The 13,553-nt window shown below is 34.5% G+C and overlaps 1 protein-coding gene across 2 annotated transcripts in view; it reads left to right on the top strand.

Annotated features, from left to right (window-relative positions):
- Positions 1-13,553, top strand: part of ERICH3 (glutamate rich 3) — a 100,772-nt gene that overhangs the window by 75,696 nt on the left and 11,523 nt on the right. For both annotated transcript variants that reach the window (XM_012760368.3, XM_012760370.2), the window contains one exon: positions 2,373-2,822. In XM_012760368.3, coding sequence (XP_012615822.2) covers positions 2,373-2,822 — 450 coding nt within the window. The remainder of the gene's footprint in view (positions 1-2,372; positions 2,823-13,553) is intronic.

The raw sequence follows: 13,553 nt of genomic DNA, 5'->3' as shown, positions 1-13,553 counted from the left end.
GACAAAACAGATTTATATATGTGCTCTCTAAAATTACTTTATATAACATGTGGTTTGTTTCTAAAAGAATAAATAAAATTAGTTTTGAAAATCTTATTCCATGGCCCTGAAGCTTTTGGAGCTTTTTTGTAGGCAAAGTCTTGCCCCAGTGTCTGTATGAAAATGAGAGCAAGAAATGAGAGTGAAACTGAATTATATCATGAGGTTAGAGAGAAATTTGAAAACTGAAATGAATTTATATGGAGGTCAGGTGCCCTTGCCACTTGGAGGCCATTCATTCTCCTGATCTTTCTTCTCTGAAGGACTGACTCAAAATTGAACCAGAGTGTGTTTCAGCCCTTTGAAATAAAATAATACAATTAATAGAGGCTAGTAAAGAAAGATAGAGGAGCTCTCATTTTTTTTTATTATGTGAAAAACTCTCAGAGACAAAAGTGGGAGTCATCATGTTCATATTCAGATGGTAGGTATATTTTTGGAAGCTCAGAACAAGTATAACCTTGTGTCCTAGCTAACTGTGGAATTAAGGAAAACTAATGATTAAACCACAAATAATGAAAACCGTTGAATAAACCACTTATGTTGCTTTTAAAAAAAAAAAAGCATAATATGCTTAAGGTTGGGGGAGCTCATAGACCCTAAAGTTTCTGAATTGATACAGATAAGATGTGGAATAATTCTCCTTGATCTGCTGTTCCCTACAGAGAGACAGCATATCCAGATTTTACAAAATAGAGAATGAAGAATGAGCGGCTAGAGTATGTGATTTCTTTGAAAAATAGTGGTCATCTGGTGTTTGTCAACGTATCGGTAGATAAGAACAAATGGAATTGTACTTAAGGGGTTCTGTTGCTTAAAGGCTTTTTTTGAGTTTGTGTTTTACTTCTGTGTAATCTCACGAATTTTTGTGGCAACTCTAATAACATCTCTGAGACTATGCTTAAAATGCCAAGGGCTGTCACGGAGAGCTGGTGGGGCCAGAGAGATGGAGAGAAGAGGATAAGGGAAAGACAGGTGTTTCTTCCCTAAAACTCTGCATTAGCTGCTACAGCCATCTGTGTAGCTGTAGCTCCACAGAAATGAAAGAAACAGAAAGAAGAGTGAGGAGTGCAGAGAAAACAAGAAATCCAGGCAGCATTTAAATGCAGGATATTTTATTTGAAAATATATTCTATAAAAAACAATTATAAACACAGACCTATTGGTTAAAAAAGCAAAAGCGAGCTTGTATTTCTCTGGCTCACGACAGTATATGCAGTGACTTTTATGCTGTGCATCTTGCTCTCTAGCCAGTGCATATGTTACTTTCTTGGAGTTTGTTAAAAGATTTTTGAGTAGCACATACACCATTCTGGGCTACTGTAAGTTTCTAAACTGTGTATCTGTAGCACCCTATCAATATATATATGCCTAGGTCTCCTAGAATCTCTTTTACCGACTCTGTGTGCCCAACTCCCAGCTTCTGCACCCTCTGCCCTCTTCAGAGAACTGCCCTGGGCTAGTGGAGGTGCTTCACCCTCGGCCACAAAGAGCCTGGAAATGCCAGGGAGTTGACGTCCTCTTATGGTTGCCCATAGCTAATGTCTGATTGATCCAAAGTACAAAGGCCCAGCTCCTTCCTAATATAAATGATAGCCTTCATATAAGTTACACTTCAGAGGCCCCTGTGGGATCAGGTTGAGGTTGAGATGTTGCTTGAAATAGCTTCCTTGATTGATTTCATCCCCTCCTTGCCTTGCTTCCCCCACTCCCTTAAGAGATTCTCTCGGAGCACATCCTTAATACATCACCTGCACATGAATCTTCAAGTCCATGTCTGCTTCTGAGGAACTCGAAAGAAGACAAAACCTCCTTCTACACACACAAACACACACATGCACAAACATCACCTAAAAATATTAAGTGTCTAGGTACTGTGCAAATGCATAGATCTTACTATACCCAGATGTCAGGGTATACTATTAATAGGACTGAGGATATTACGGTAGATAAAAATTTGTTTCATGCACATAAAATACTGTGGCTATACAAAGAAATAAGTGCTCTTGCTGTACAAAGGATTATTCAATTTTTTTTTCTATAGCAAAGTAGATATTTATGAAGGTTTTCCAATAAAATGGCTTTCAAAAACAAAAACAACAGGGTTGGTTTTTAGTTAAATGGGATCTCCTATTGGAAACTTCTACAGACTCATGGTTTATATAGGTTTTTCTTTATCATGACACTTATGTAGATTATATGGGGAAAGGCATCAAATCTATACTAAGGTATATTTTTAAAATTTTAGTATGATTAATTATTAACATAAGTCTTAAAATTAAACTGATTGCTTTATGGAACAACAATGATGTCATCATTTTTATTTTTTATAGATATAAAAACTACTTCATTAGCCTCATCCAGAAGTCACCACTATTCTAGCAGCAGTGAGGATGAATCTCAAGCAGGAGACAGGGAAGCCCACACTGAAAACAGTGCAGGAGAAAGTGCCAGAAGTTCATCTTCTCCGGAACTGAGTGAAAATGATGAGCCAAGAAAAGCCCGCCTCCCAACTGAGGAATCCTTAGAAATTGAAATTGAAGAACAAGAAATAACAAAAGCAGATGTGGAGACCAAAACCCTGCCAATAGAGGGAAGCTTTGAGAACATTCTTGAGGAAGAAATGGAGAAGGGAACCCAAGGGATTGCAGAGAGGTTATCTGAGAAGTCCAGGAAACATTCGTCTGAGGAAGAAAAGGAAAAGGATAAGAGTAGGCTATGGGAAGGAAGCACTGCTGAGGTGAAGGACAAACAGGCAGGCTTCCCTGGGGTGGAGAAAGGTGGTAAGTATGGCCACTGAGTTGAGCCGTCACTGTCTGCTCGCATGGAAGCTGTTTGGTCATTGCATTCTGCCAAAGCTTGGGAAATACTATTGTGATATGCTTTAGAGATTCAATATTTTTCTGTTTCTCTCTTTGTCACATGATCATACATGTATTTTCAGCTTGCTGTTTCCCTTCTATTGCATTTTAAAAATTACCTGATAATTCTTATATAGCCTGTTTCCTATTTTCTGTAAACTCCGTCAATTCTAGCTCAAGAATCAAATAAAGCACAACGTATGTCTGAAGGCAAGGGTATGTGTGGCTTTCTAGAGGTTACTTAATACTAGTAATGCCATTTGGTCTTTGCTATATATGGATTTATATATACCTAACTAACATTGATAGATGCTTAATATGTTCCAGGCATGATTCTAAACACTTTCATATATTATCTCTTCGCATCCTCACAACAGGCCAATCTCTCAGTGAATTAAGTCCTACTGTCATCATCCCTTTTTCCAGATAAAAAATTGTGGCTTGAGGAGGATAAGTACATTGCCAAGGATTATACAGTTAATAAGGGGCCTTCCTATGATTTGAATTCAGGCAGAGTGGTTCCAGAGTTTGTAAAGATTTCCTACTGTATCTGTGTAGTAAGAAATTAGATATAGATAAAAAAAAATGAACATTTCTAAGAAATCCTGAACTCCACTTTGAATTCTTCCCTAAAACTGAGTTATGAATACTTTCTGGTCCATGGGGCTCCTGAGTGTGTAAGATTGTTCCATTTGAAATTGGAAGAGTAAGGAGTGTCAGGACAGTCAGGCCTCAGGATCCTAGACACGTAAAAGTCTGATGCTTTTCTCAACTATGGGATGACAGTGAAAAGCTTGGGTTGTGTTCTGTGGACAGCAATTGTGCCTGCCAGATACCTGGCTCATAGTATCCTGTGTCCTGTAACTGGTTCGTGGTCCTTCTCCTGTTCTCTCTCATCTGTCTCCTCTGCCCATGCAGTGAGTATTCTTGATTCAGGACACAATTTGCTTTCACATTTTATTATTACTAAATTCCATCTGTGTTTTAAAAACTTATGAATACTTTTAATGGGTATGTTTCTTTTAGGCCCTTAAAGCTATTATCAAACCAGTGGGACCTACTTCTAGGAGTTGAGGATGTTGAATAGTTACCTATCACTCCAACCATTATTATTCTTAACCTTCTACTATGTGTGCAAGCCGCAGTAGTCAAAAAGAAATGTGTAAGAGAGGCTTCCTCTCATAAAATGTTAAGAGGAAGGCTTGGCACACTACTGGACAAAGGTTAGTAGCAGGCGTCCTCAACTACAGCCTGCAGGCCACATGCGGGTGTTTTTGCCCATTTGTTTTTTTACTTCAAAAGAAGATATGTGTAGTATGCATAGGAATTTGTTCATAGTTTTTTTTTAAACTATAGTTCAGCCCTCCAACAGTCTGAGGGACAGTGAACTGGCCCCCTGTTTAAAAAGTTTGAGGACCCCCGGTTAGTAGTCATACGTAAAATCAGAGAAGGTACCCACAAAATGCTACGGGGCTTCAAAGGAAGAGAAGACCCATTTCATTGGAGGTTTTCATGAAGGACAGGTTTGAGAGACTTTAAGATTAGGTAAAATTTTAAAGATGGGATGTAGGAGGATAAAAACATCCCAGAGAGTGGGGTATAGCAAAGGGTATGACCTTTGAATAAATTTTCAAAAATAGCTCTAGAACAGAGTTTGACAAACTTGAGCCTTTGGGGCAAATCTGGCACACTACTATCTTTCTATATTTTTTTGTTTTGTTTTGCCTGCAAGCTAAGACGGTTTTTATATTTTTAAATGGCCCACAAAGCCCTCAAAAAATTTTAACTGGGCCTTTTATAGAGAAGATTTGTCAACTCCTGCCCTACAATCATACAAAGACTGCTAACATTTTCAAAAGGATTTTGCCTATATGAATCAAGACTCTTGTTAAAATATATTTGCTACCCTTTATAAAATAATTCAAATGTTTGATCTCATTATTAAATTCTGGTGCATATAAGGTATAATCTAGAAAATTTGCACAATGTAGCAAGCTGCTAATCAAAAAGGTAGAGGTGTTAAGTTTCAGTAGAAACATTGACATTATTTTTGTTTATTTTTTATTTTTACTTCAGAAAACTAGGTTGTTTACCTGGATTTACGTAAGTAAACATCATTTTGCACTTAATGGAGGTTGTACTTAGGTGATAGATAGCAGAGATGTTGGATTCTGATCATGTTTCCTGAAAGGGAGTAGTTTTTTTTTCTTCTGGATTTGTAAAATGAAAAGGGTATCAGTTTATTATCTTTCTCAAATATATTGAGAAACCTATGTTCCTGACTTGATAACATCCATAATTTCAAAACATTTTGTTATTATCTTTTTATTAAGGTTGGTTCAACACTAGATGGCAAGGTTTGGGACTGTTTATCTTCGTTAAGCTCTGACATATGTGCAAAATCTTTTTATTAATTTTTTAATAATAGTAAATACACATGGAATGACATTTAGAAAATAGAGAAAAGTAGTTTTGAAAAATTACCCATACGTTTATTATGCATAAAAAAACCACTTTTAACATTTGGTTAGGCTTTTTATTTCTAAACTTAGGGTTTACAAAGTTATATTGTCATATTTTTATAAAATGTATTCTGCTTTTATCTTAACAATATACCATAATCACTTTTTGATATTTGTTGTTATGTTATCATGTGATCTTTATGAACATGTTTAATGTCTGCATATTATTCATTTTTGTGGTTTTCTCATAATTTAACCATTTGCCCCTTGTTGGACATTTATATTTTTTTCCTATTTTCACTATTTGTTATTAGTATTTTTGTATCTTATTATGTAAGGTAATTTCAAATTGATAATTATTTTCTTGGGATAGATTCCAATAAGTATAATTTCTGTATCAAAAGTTACAGATTTCCAAGGTTTTTGATACTTTTGTTCTCACAAAAGATTGGTGTAAAAGTTTAAACATTACAAAACAGACAAGAATAAAGTGAAATTTAAAGTCTTCCTTGCCCAACCTCTACTCTTTTTCACCAAAGATAACTGTGGATAACAGCTTTTTTGTGTAAGATTTCAGAAATTTTGTATGTATAGGTAGATAGAGATGTATATATATGTATAGATATATTATATATGTATATACATTATTTTTATATAGAGATGGAAACATAGGATACATTTTGTTCTGTGACCTGATTTTTTTCACTTAACGCTGTATCTTTGATGTCTTTTCACATCAGCAGACAGCTCTATTTTGTTCTCATTCACCTTACATCTTGTATCACCATAATATTTCATAAGGTTGCAAATTTTCTTTAAAATGTGTTGCCTTCTGTGCAAGAACTCAGTTTTTTTCTATGATGCATCTTCCACAAAAGAACAAAATTTTGGGGTTAGGAAGCTTGGAGGCAGGGAATATAAAGCACACTGGAAAATAAGACATTAATAGGCAAAACAAAACAAAGACTATATAAAATTTTCAGAACGGTGTAGAAGGATTAATGTTATCAAAAACCTAAGAGTGAATAAACCATAATAGTTGGGTGTTCATGTCTTTTAAATGTAATCATTAATCTTTAGGGAAATGATGCAATAAATTTGTAAATATTTTAGACAACAGATTTAAAAAGTCATAAATATTCTCAAAGTTTTTTATCTGAATAAAAAACTTCTAAGAAAACTTCAGATAAAATCATCCAGATCCTGAATGTATAGATCATTATATCAATACTGACACCAAACAAAGATGTTACAGCAAGTTCAACTTTCTTAATTGAGTCTTCAGTGAGATGGCTCAGGAAGAGAGGGATGGAACCAAATTTGTATGTTTGAAATGAAAGTCCATTGAGGTGGCTATTCTGCAAAACACAGTGCATGTAATTAGAACAGAAGGCTGGGGAAGTCCCAAGATTGAAATGTGGTTATTTTACTTAGATCCCTGACATGACTAGAACCTTAGGTTGAAGTGAAATGAGGGCTGAGATGATGTATAAAAGACTATTTCTCATATTTGTACGTTCCTGAATTAATCATTTTTCAATTATACTTAGAATAAAAACTGTGATTATGTTAAGAATAGACCTAAAAGCTAAAAAATTATATACAATTAATGATATTTTATAGTGTCTAAGCTAATACAATTTAATCTGAATTGTTTTTACTGAAGATCATAGCACTGGATAAATGAATAAGTACAGTCATTGTCAATCATAACTTTTAGGTTGATAGCATAAAATGATATCTTCCTTCTTTTTATTTTATAATATGTTTCATTTAATTGGGCTTTGTACAGTCCATCAACAAGTCAGATGAATTATATAGAATTCACTGTACGCAGTGAAGTGGATAAAGTAAAAGATTGTAATTTCTAGCTATAATGAGATAGTGTCCTTGGGAGTTAATTTGGTGTTATAGGGCATAGTTATGTTTTAATATGTTTCTTTTTTCTGTTATTTTCAGTTTAAGATGTCATAATGCATTGTGACACAATCTTGGCAATATGTTCTAAGGGTGGAACAATTCAAGTGCATTTGTGAAGTTAATATAATTTATATATTATAAATATAAATAAAATATACTATATCTTAATATAAATTATAGTGTAGAATGTATATGCAAGTAGGCATTTTACATTTTTATATGCGAATCAGGAAAAGGCATAGTGGTTAGCCAAACCCAAATAATGTTATAACTACAGTGAAATGTAATTTTGCCATCATGCAGGCAGGATAAAATGGTCCTGATGAAAGGAGATGGTTTACGAGTTGAGGTCTAAAATACAATTTCTGAATGAACTGTGAAAGGATGTAGTTGTTCGTTCCAATAGATTTCTTTTTTCTGTCAATAAATATTTGTTGAGAAATATCTGTTCTCAGTGTGAGCATAACAAAGTCCCTGTCTATATGGAGTTTATATTCTAGGAGGCAGCTATGAGGTATCTGGGCTGAGTGCTAGAAGGAAATAAACAGGTGAGGGAAAAGAGTGATGGTTTGAGGAAGGGTTGTTATTTTAGGGATTTCTTCTCTAGTAATGGGACGTTTGAACAGAGACCTGAATGAAGTGGGAGAGGCAGAGGTGCAGGGAGGGGCGCTCTATCATCTGTAGGAACAGCCTGTGGAGCAGAGAGTCCAGCAAGTCCAAAGACCCCAAGTTGGGGGCGTAGTTGCTGAGTGAAGGATTTGCAAAGGAGGCCAGTGCGATAGGAGTGGAATGGACAAGTGAAAGAGTAGCACAAGACGAGGTCAGAGGGAGAAGAGCGCAAGTCATGGGGAGGAATTTATTTTGAGATAGGAAATTTTTCCTCTGGCAAGAGTTGAGCAGATAAATGACATGAACTGAAAACTTTGAAAAGATTATTCTGGCTACTAGATAGAGGATAGGCTAGCTTTCTGCAACTGTCTTTGAGCAGCTGTGGTCTTGAGTCCATAATTAATCCTGTTTTTTTGTGTGGGCTATGTTTCAATGTCAAAGGTAACACAAGAACATCTTTACTGTGTAGGTTGATGATGTTAGTCATGAATTTTATCATGGTGAGTTGTTGGGGAGATAAATGACTGGCTACACAAGGAATGTTCAAAGCACAAGGATACTTTTCAAGGTGACTGGGAACTGGAATAAACTTGGGCATATCTTTACTCTTATGTTCTTAAAATTCAGATGAAAATTCTCAGCAAAACTTTCTTCTCATATTAAATTGCTCAGGATTCTAGCATATTTTAAGATGGGATCAGTTTGTTTTGTTTGAAAGGGAGCATAGGAGAGGGAATGACTTGGGTGTCACTGAGGACACAGGATAGGGAATGTAAAAGATGTAATGTGTACTAAATTAGAACAGTGTTTTGGCATTTGGGAATCTGGGAAAAGGAACTCTGATGATGGAGATTAAAGTAAGTATTACATGGAATAGACTGGCATTTTAGTTTTATGGCTTAAACCATTTTTTTAAAGTTACATGTATTGGTGGTTCTATTTCCCCTCACCTTTCTGATGCCCAAGCCCCTCAGACACCATTGGCCGGAAAATACTAAGTACTGTAGTCCCGCCCTTATCTGTGGTTTTGCCTTCTGCAGTTTCAGTTACCTACTGCCAACTGCATTCTTACTGTGTCTACATAAATTGTTTTATTGTAGGTATGTATGTATAGGAAAAAAATAGTATATGTAGAGTTCGATACTAGCTATGGTTTCAATCACACACTAGGAGTCCTGGAATGTATCCCCCACAGAGAAGGAGAAAAAACTGTACTCTAAAAAGAAACAAACAAACAACAAATCCTTAAAAAACCCATGATACCCAATAAATTGAAGTTCTTGGATGATTTCTTAGACTTTCCTTCTCATTTCTCTGCATATTTTTATTTTCATCTGAGCTGGCTAATAATGACATCTAAAGCCTTACCGTACAGAACAGTCAATTACGGAAAAGAAATACTGTGGATTTATTCTGCCCGTTTTTACATTATTTTTAAGGAGAAAAAAAATGGCCTAGAATATCTGTTAATTTGTGGGGAGGTTAAAAGGAAAAGGAATAGGAAGGAATGAAATGAGCACAGAAGAATCACCAAAAAATCAGAAAAAAGGAAATACGTGCTACCCTGCAACTATGTCCAGCTTACACGATTACAACCCTCATCATCATCATTCTAAATATGTTTTTTTTTCTTAAAATCAAAGCTTATGGTAAGGAAATCTCTCAATGCTTCCAAATTATCCATTTAAACCATGTAAACAAAAAATGCTTCAAAAATCATCAGAAGAACGTTGTTTTTTAATTTAGTAAATATTTATGACTAATACTTCCATTTGCATCTTGACTAATAGATATTAAAGAGTCAACTTTTACATGTCACTTATGATAGCTTGAATTTTAAAATGTAGTGCTTTGATTTGTTTCCACAAAAGTATTTAAATTATTGCAGTGAGTTTTTATGTTTCTGCATTAACATAACAGCAAGTAATATGAAGGCTATAAACCTTAAGGAGAATGTAAATCTGAAAAATTCTGTGAAATACCAATTGGTGATATGTACTCAGGTACCTGACATTTCACTCCCTATGATCTTTCTGAAATAAGGAAGAATATCTAAAAGTAGCAGTTTAAAAGGTTTTAAAAGTTTGCTCTTGAATCTAGAAAAGGTACCACATGTACAAAATTAAATTTTGTGGGCATATTTAGAAAAAGACATCAGAAGCTGTTGTGAATTTATTTTCCCATCAAAAGGAGGAGTGGCCCCATGGAAATTTTTTTTTCTTTCAGTGTATTAGGAGGGTACAAACATTTTGGTTACATTTTATGTCTTTGCTTCACCCTAGCGAGGGTTACAGGCATGCCCTTCCCCTCTACAATGCTCACAGTGTCCTTTAGTTGTGAGTTTACCCCCTCCCCAACCCCCTAATCCCTGGAGAATATTATTGCCATGTGAGCACCAAACCTCTGTGGAAATTCTTTTCCACAGAGAAGATATCTTTGGAGATATATTTGGAGATATCTCAAAGGGCCTCTTGGAAGTTAAAAGATAATCGGAGACCTCAAAGATTAGAATGTAGAGTCTGGAAGCAGGGATGAGCTACGAGCAAGCAGAAAGACAGTGTGGCAGCCCTTTAATTCCTCTGGGTTCTTCAGCATTACCTACTTTCAGGAAAAGCTTGGGAGGCAACACCAAACACACAGTCAGCGGCACTAGCAGAGGGTCTTCCCCTTGAACTCATAGGGTCTCTTCCCTAACGAGCAAGATGGCAATGCCAAGAGTGAGTGTCTGACTAAGCCTGGCAGCTCCTGCAACTAAGACATAGGAAACTAACACGTAGAATTCTGTTTCACCTAAGAGGGTTCAAAACTTCACCTTCCTTTCCTTTTTCTCTCGCTCTTGGATCACTGAATTGGAACTGGAAAGTACTCCTGCTTAACATTTGTGAGGAAGATATGCATCCTACTGGGATTTAAGAGAATCCAATAAGTTAACCTCTGTCTTTTAAAGGAAAATACAAAATTAACAACTCTCATTTTTATATAAACACAAACAGTCCTTTTCATAATAAATAAGAAAATAGAAAAGAGGATTAATATAATTTAGAAAGTTGTTTTATCAGATAATTATTATTCTCTATGTGCCTATTTTTTTCAGCATCACAGAAGTTGCTGAATCCACATTCTATGATAACAGTGCAATAAAACTAGAAATTATTCATAAAATATAATTGACTCTCACCAAAAAAATTAGAAATTTAAAAGCAGTACTCTAAGTAATTTTGGGGTCTAAAAAAAAATAAACTCCCTACGTAATTGATTGTGCAATTATTGGAACCAACAAGTGGTATTTGTAAGGTGACCAATTTCAAACTGTAGTCTCAAACAACAACACCACACAAGATATAACACACACACACACACAAAAACAGTAATAAACAATAATAGAGCAATATCTATTATTATATTACTTTAAGAGATGTTTAAGAAAGAAAAGCATAACACATATGGACTGAATAAGAAAAATATGATAAATGGGAAATCATTGTAAGTATTTTTTACTTAGAATATCAAATATTCTAGGTATTTGAATAGAAGACTAAGTTGAAAGATGCTGATGTTTTTTGCCAGATTAAATTCTAACTTTGGTGTAGAATGTCTCCAAATCCTAAAAATAATATATGGGGGATTTGAAAAACAACTTTAAATTAATTTGGAAGAAATAGTACCAAGTAATATAAAATTCTTTGCTATAGCAACAACAAAATGAAAACATGCTGTATCAAAGGAAAACTAAAACTCTGGAGAAAAATCTGCAACATGTATATGACAAGGGTTAGTGTTTATAATACATAAAGAGTTCTTACAAATCAATAAGAGAAAGGCAAATACTATAACAGAAGAATATACATTATATAGCAAAAAGTTTACAGAAGAAAAGCTTGCCTACTAATATTGAAAGCTCTATCCTTGCCACCACTTTTCAATTACTAAATTATAAAATACAGAGAGAATTGGTAGAAATTGTCACAATAGTGCAGAGACATAGGCCTTTCAGTCTTTATGGATGAAATTATTAATTGATACCTTCTTTTCCAAGGAACATTTAAAACATGTATCAAAAGCTTCTAAAAAGTTGATGCTTTTGGACCCAGCAATTCCAATTCCAGGAACTTATTGTAAGAGAATAGTCAGAAATATATACAAAAATAATTGTAAGTGGTATTTAAAATAGCTTTATAATTACAAAAGAATGGAAGTAACTCAATATCCAACAATAAGCAATTAGTTAACCAAATTTTAGTAAGACTATTATAATATTCTATGTGCTATTGAAGAATTGTTTTATTTAGTGATATTGGGAAATAGTCACACTATATTGCTAAATGAGTAAAGTGGGATACAAAATACTATCTATAATAAGAGTAGAGTAAAAAGAAAGCTTGGAAATCTACCAAAATGTTAACTAGTAGTTCTCTCTGAGTGGTAAAACTATGGGTCATTATTATTTTCTTCTTTGTATGTTTTTATTTTTTTCAAACTTTAGATAATGAATATATACTATTTTTATATTTAGATAAAAATACAACATATATTATTTAAAAATGCATTTTTCATAATAAAAAAACTAAAATTATAATATAAGAATATTTTTGGTATTTAAAAAATACTTCAAAGTATCCTATATCATTTGAGTAGAAAAAGGTGATTTTTCTAAGAAATTCTCTGTATGAGACTATTCCATTTTGCTACTAATGCTGTGAGAACTGACAATTACCTTTGCCTTTAGTGGTCACCTTTATGGAGAGGTAAAGGACAGGAGCCTTAAGGGATGAAGGACTAAATAGATAGAGGAAACAAAGTGATGTATCACATTGCTGAAATGGGAGTCTCAGCGTGCACAGTCCTCTCTTACTATGGGTGGAAAACAGCTGAGGTTAGACACCGACCAAGTTCTTGCTTTTAAGTTTCAGTTTCAGAAGAACATCTGAGAAAAAAACTGACCAAGTGAAGCCTTTTCTGGTTTGACACCTAATACGTCCTTGATACTTAGGCCAAGGGTCCCATTCTTGCTGAACCTGAATTAGGCGATACCTAACTATACAGGCTCTCATCTACTTCCAAAGCCTAAACCTCCAGGGGAAGCCAGCAGATGTGGGCAAGTGGTGATTATAGTCCTGAGACAGAGTGACTACAGCTTCACTGTTATTTCTGAGTGAGTTATAATTTATAGATTATGCTGGTATTGCTTGGCTTTTTAGAATAGCCTTTTGGTTCAGTAGCTGCTAATTGTTTAATTATTGTTTATTATTGTTGTAAGCTATATTTCTTTATAGCCTGTAGACTAACTGAAAAAAATCTAGATGTCTTGTTAGCACAGATGAAACAAAGCTTCACATAATTGCTACTAAGTCAGACCGCTTCCCATCCCCTTGTTCTATTTCTGTTAGTCAGCCAAACAGATTTCTAGGGAAGATCTAAAACACTGCTATTTCAACTCTCTAATGATAATATTAACATTATTATAATAGGTAAGATGATATTTAACTCATATGTACTATGGTTAGAAAGTTCCTAAAATAAAGATTGACTTGATAACAAATCCAACTATTGCATAATTGTCATGAGTTGATGTCATCTCTGAACTATGTTATTTTTAAAACACTTTTTAATTTGGTATATTGAATGAATGAAGAAAGCTGATATTCAAAAAATTTTTAAAGAG

The sequence above is a fragment of the Microcebus murinus genome, chromosome 2 (assembly GCF_040939455.1).
Source record: "Microcebus murinus isolate Inina chromosome 2, M.murinus_Inina_mat1.0, whole genome shotgun sequence".
In the NCBI taxonomy this organism is placed as follows: Eukaryota; Metazoa; Chordata; class Mammalia; order Primates; family Cheirogaleidae; genus Microcebus; species Microcebus murinus.
The sequence above is the reverse complement of the archived record's forward strand: the minus strand, read 5'-3'. Positions and strand labels throughout refer to the sequence as shown.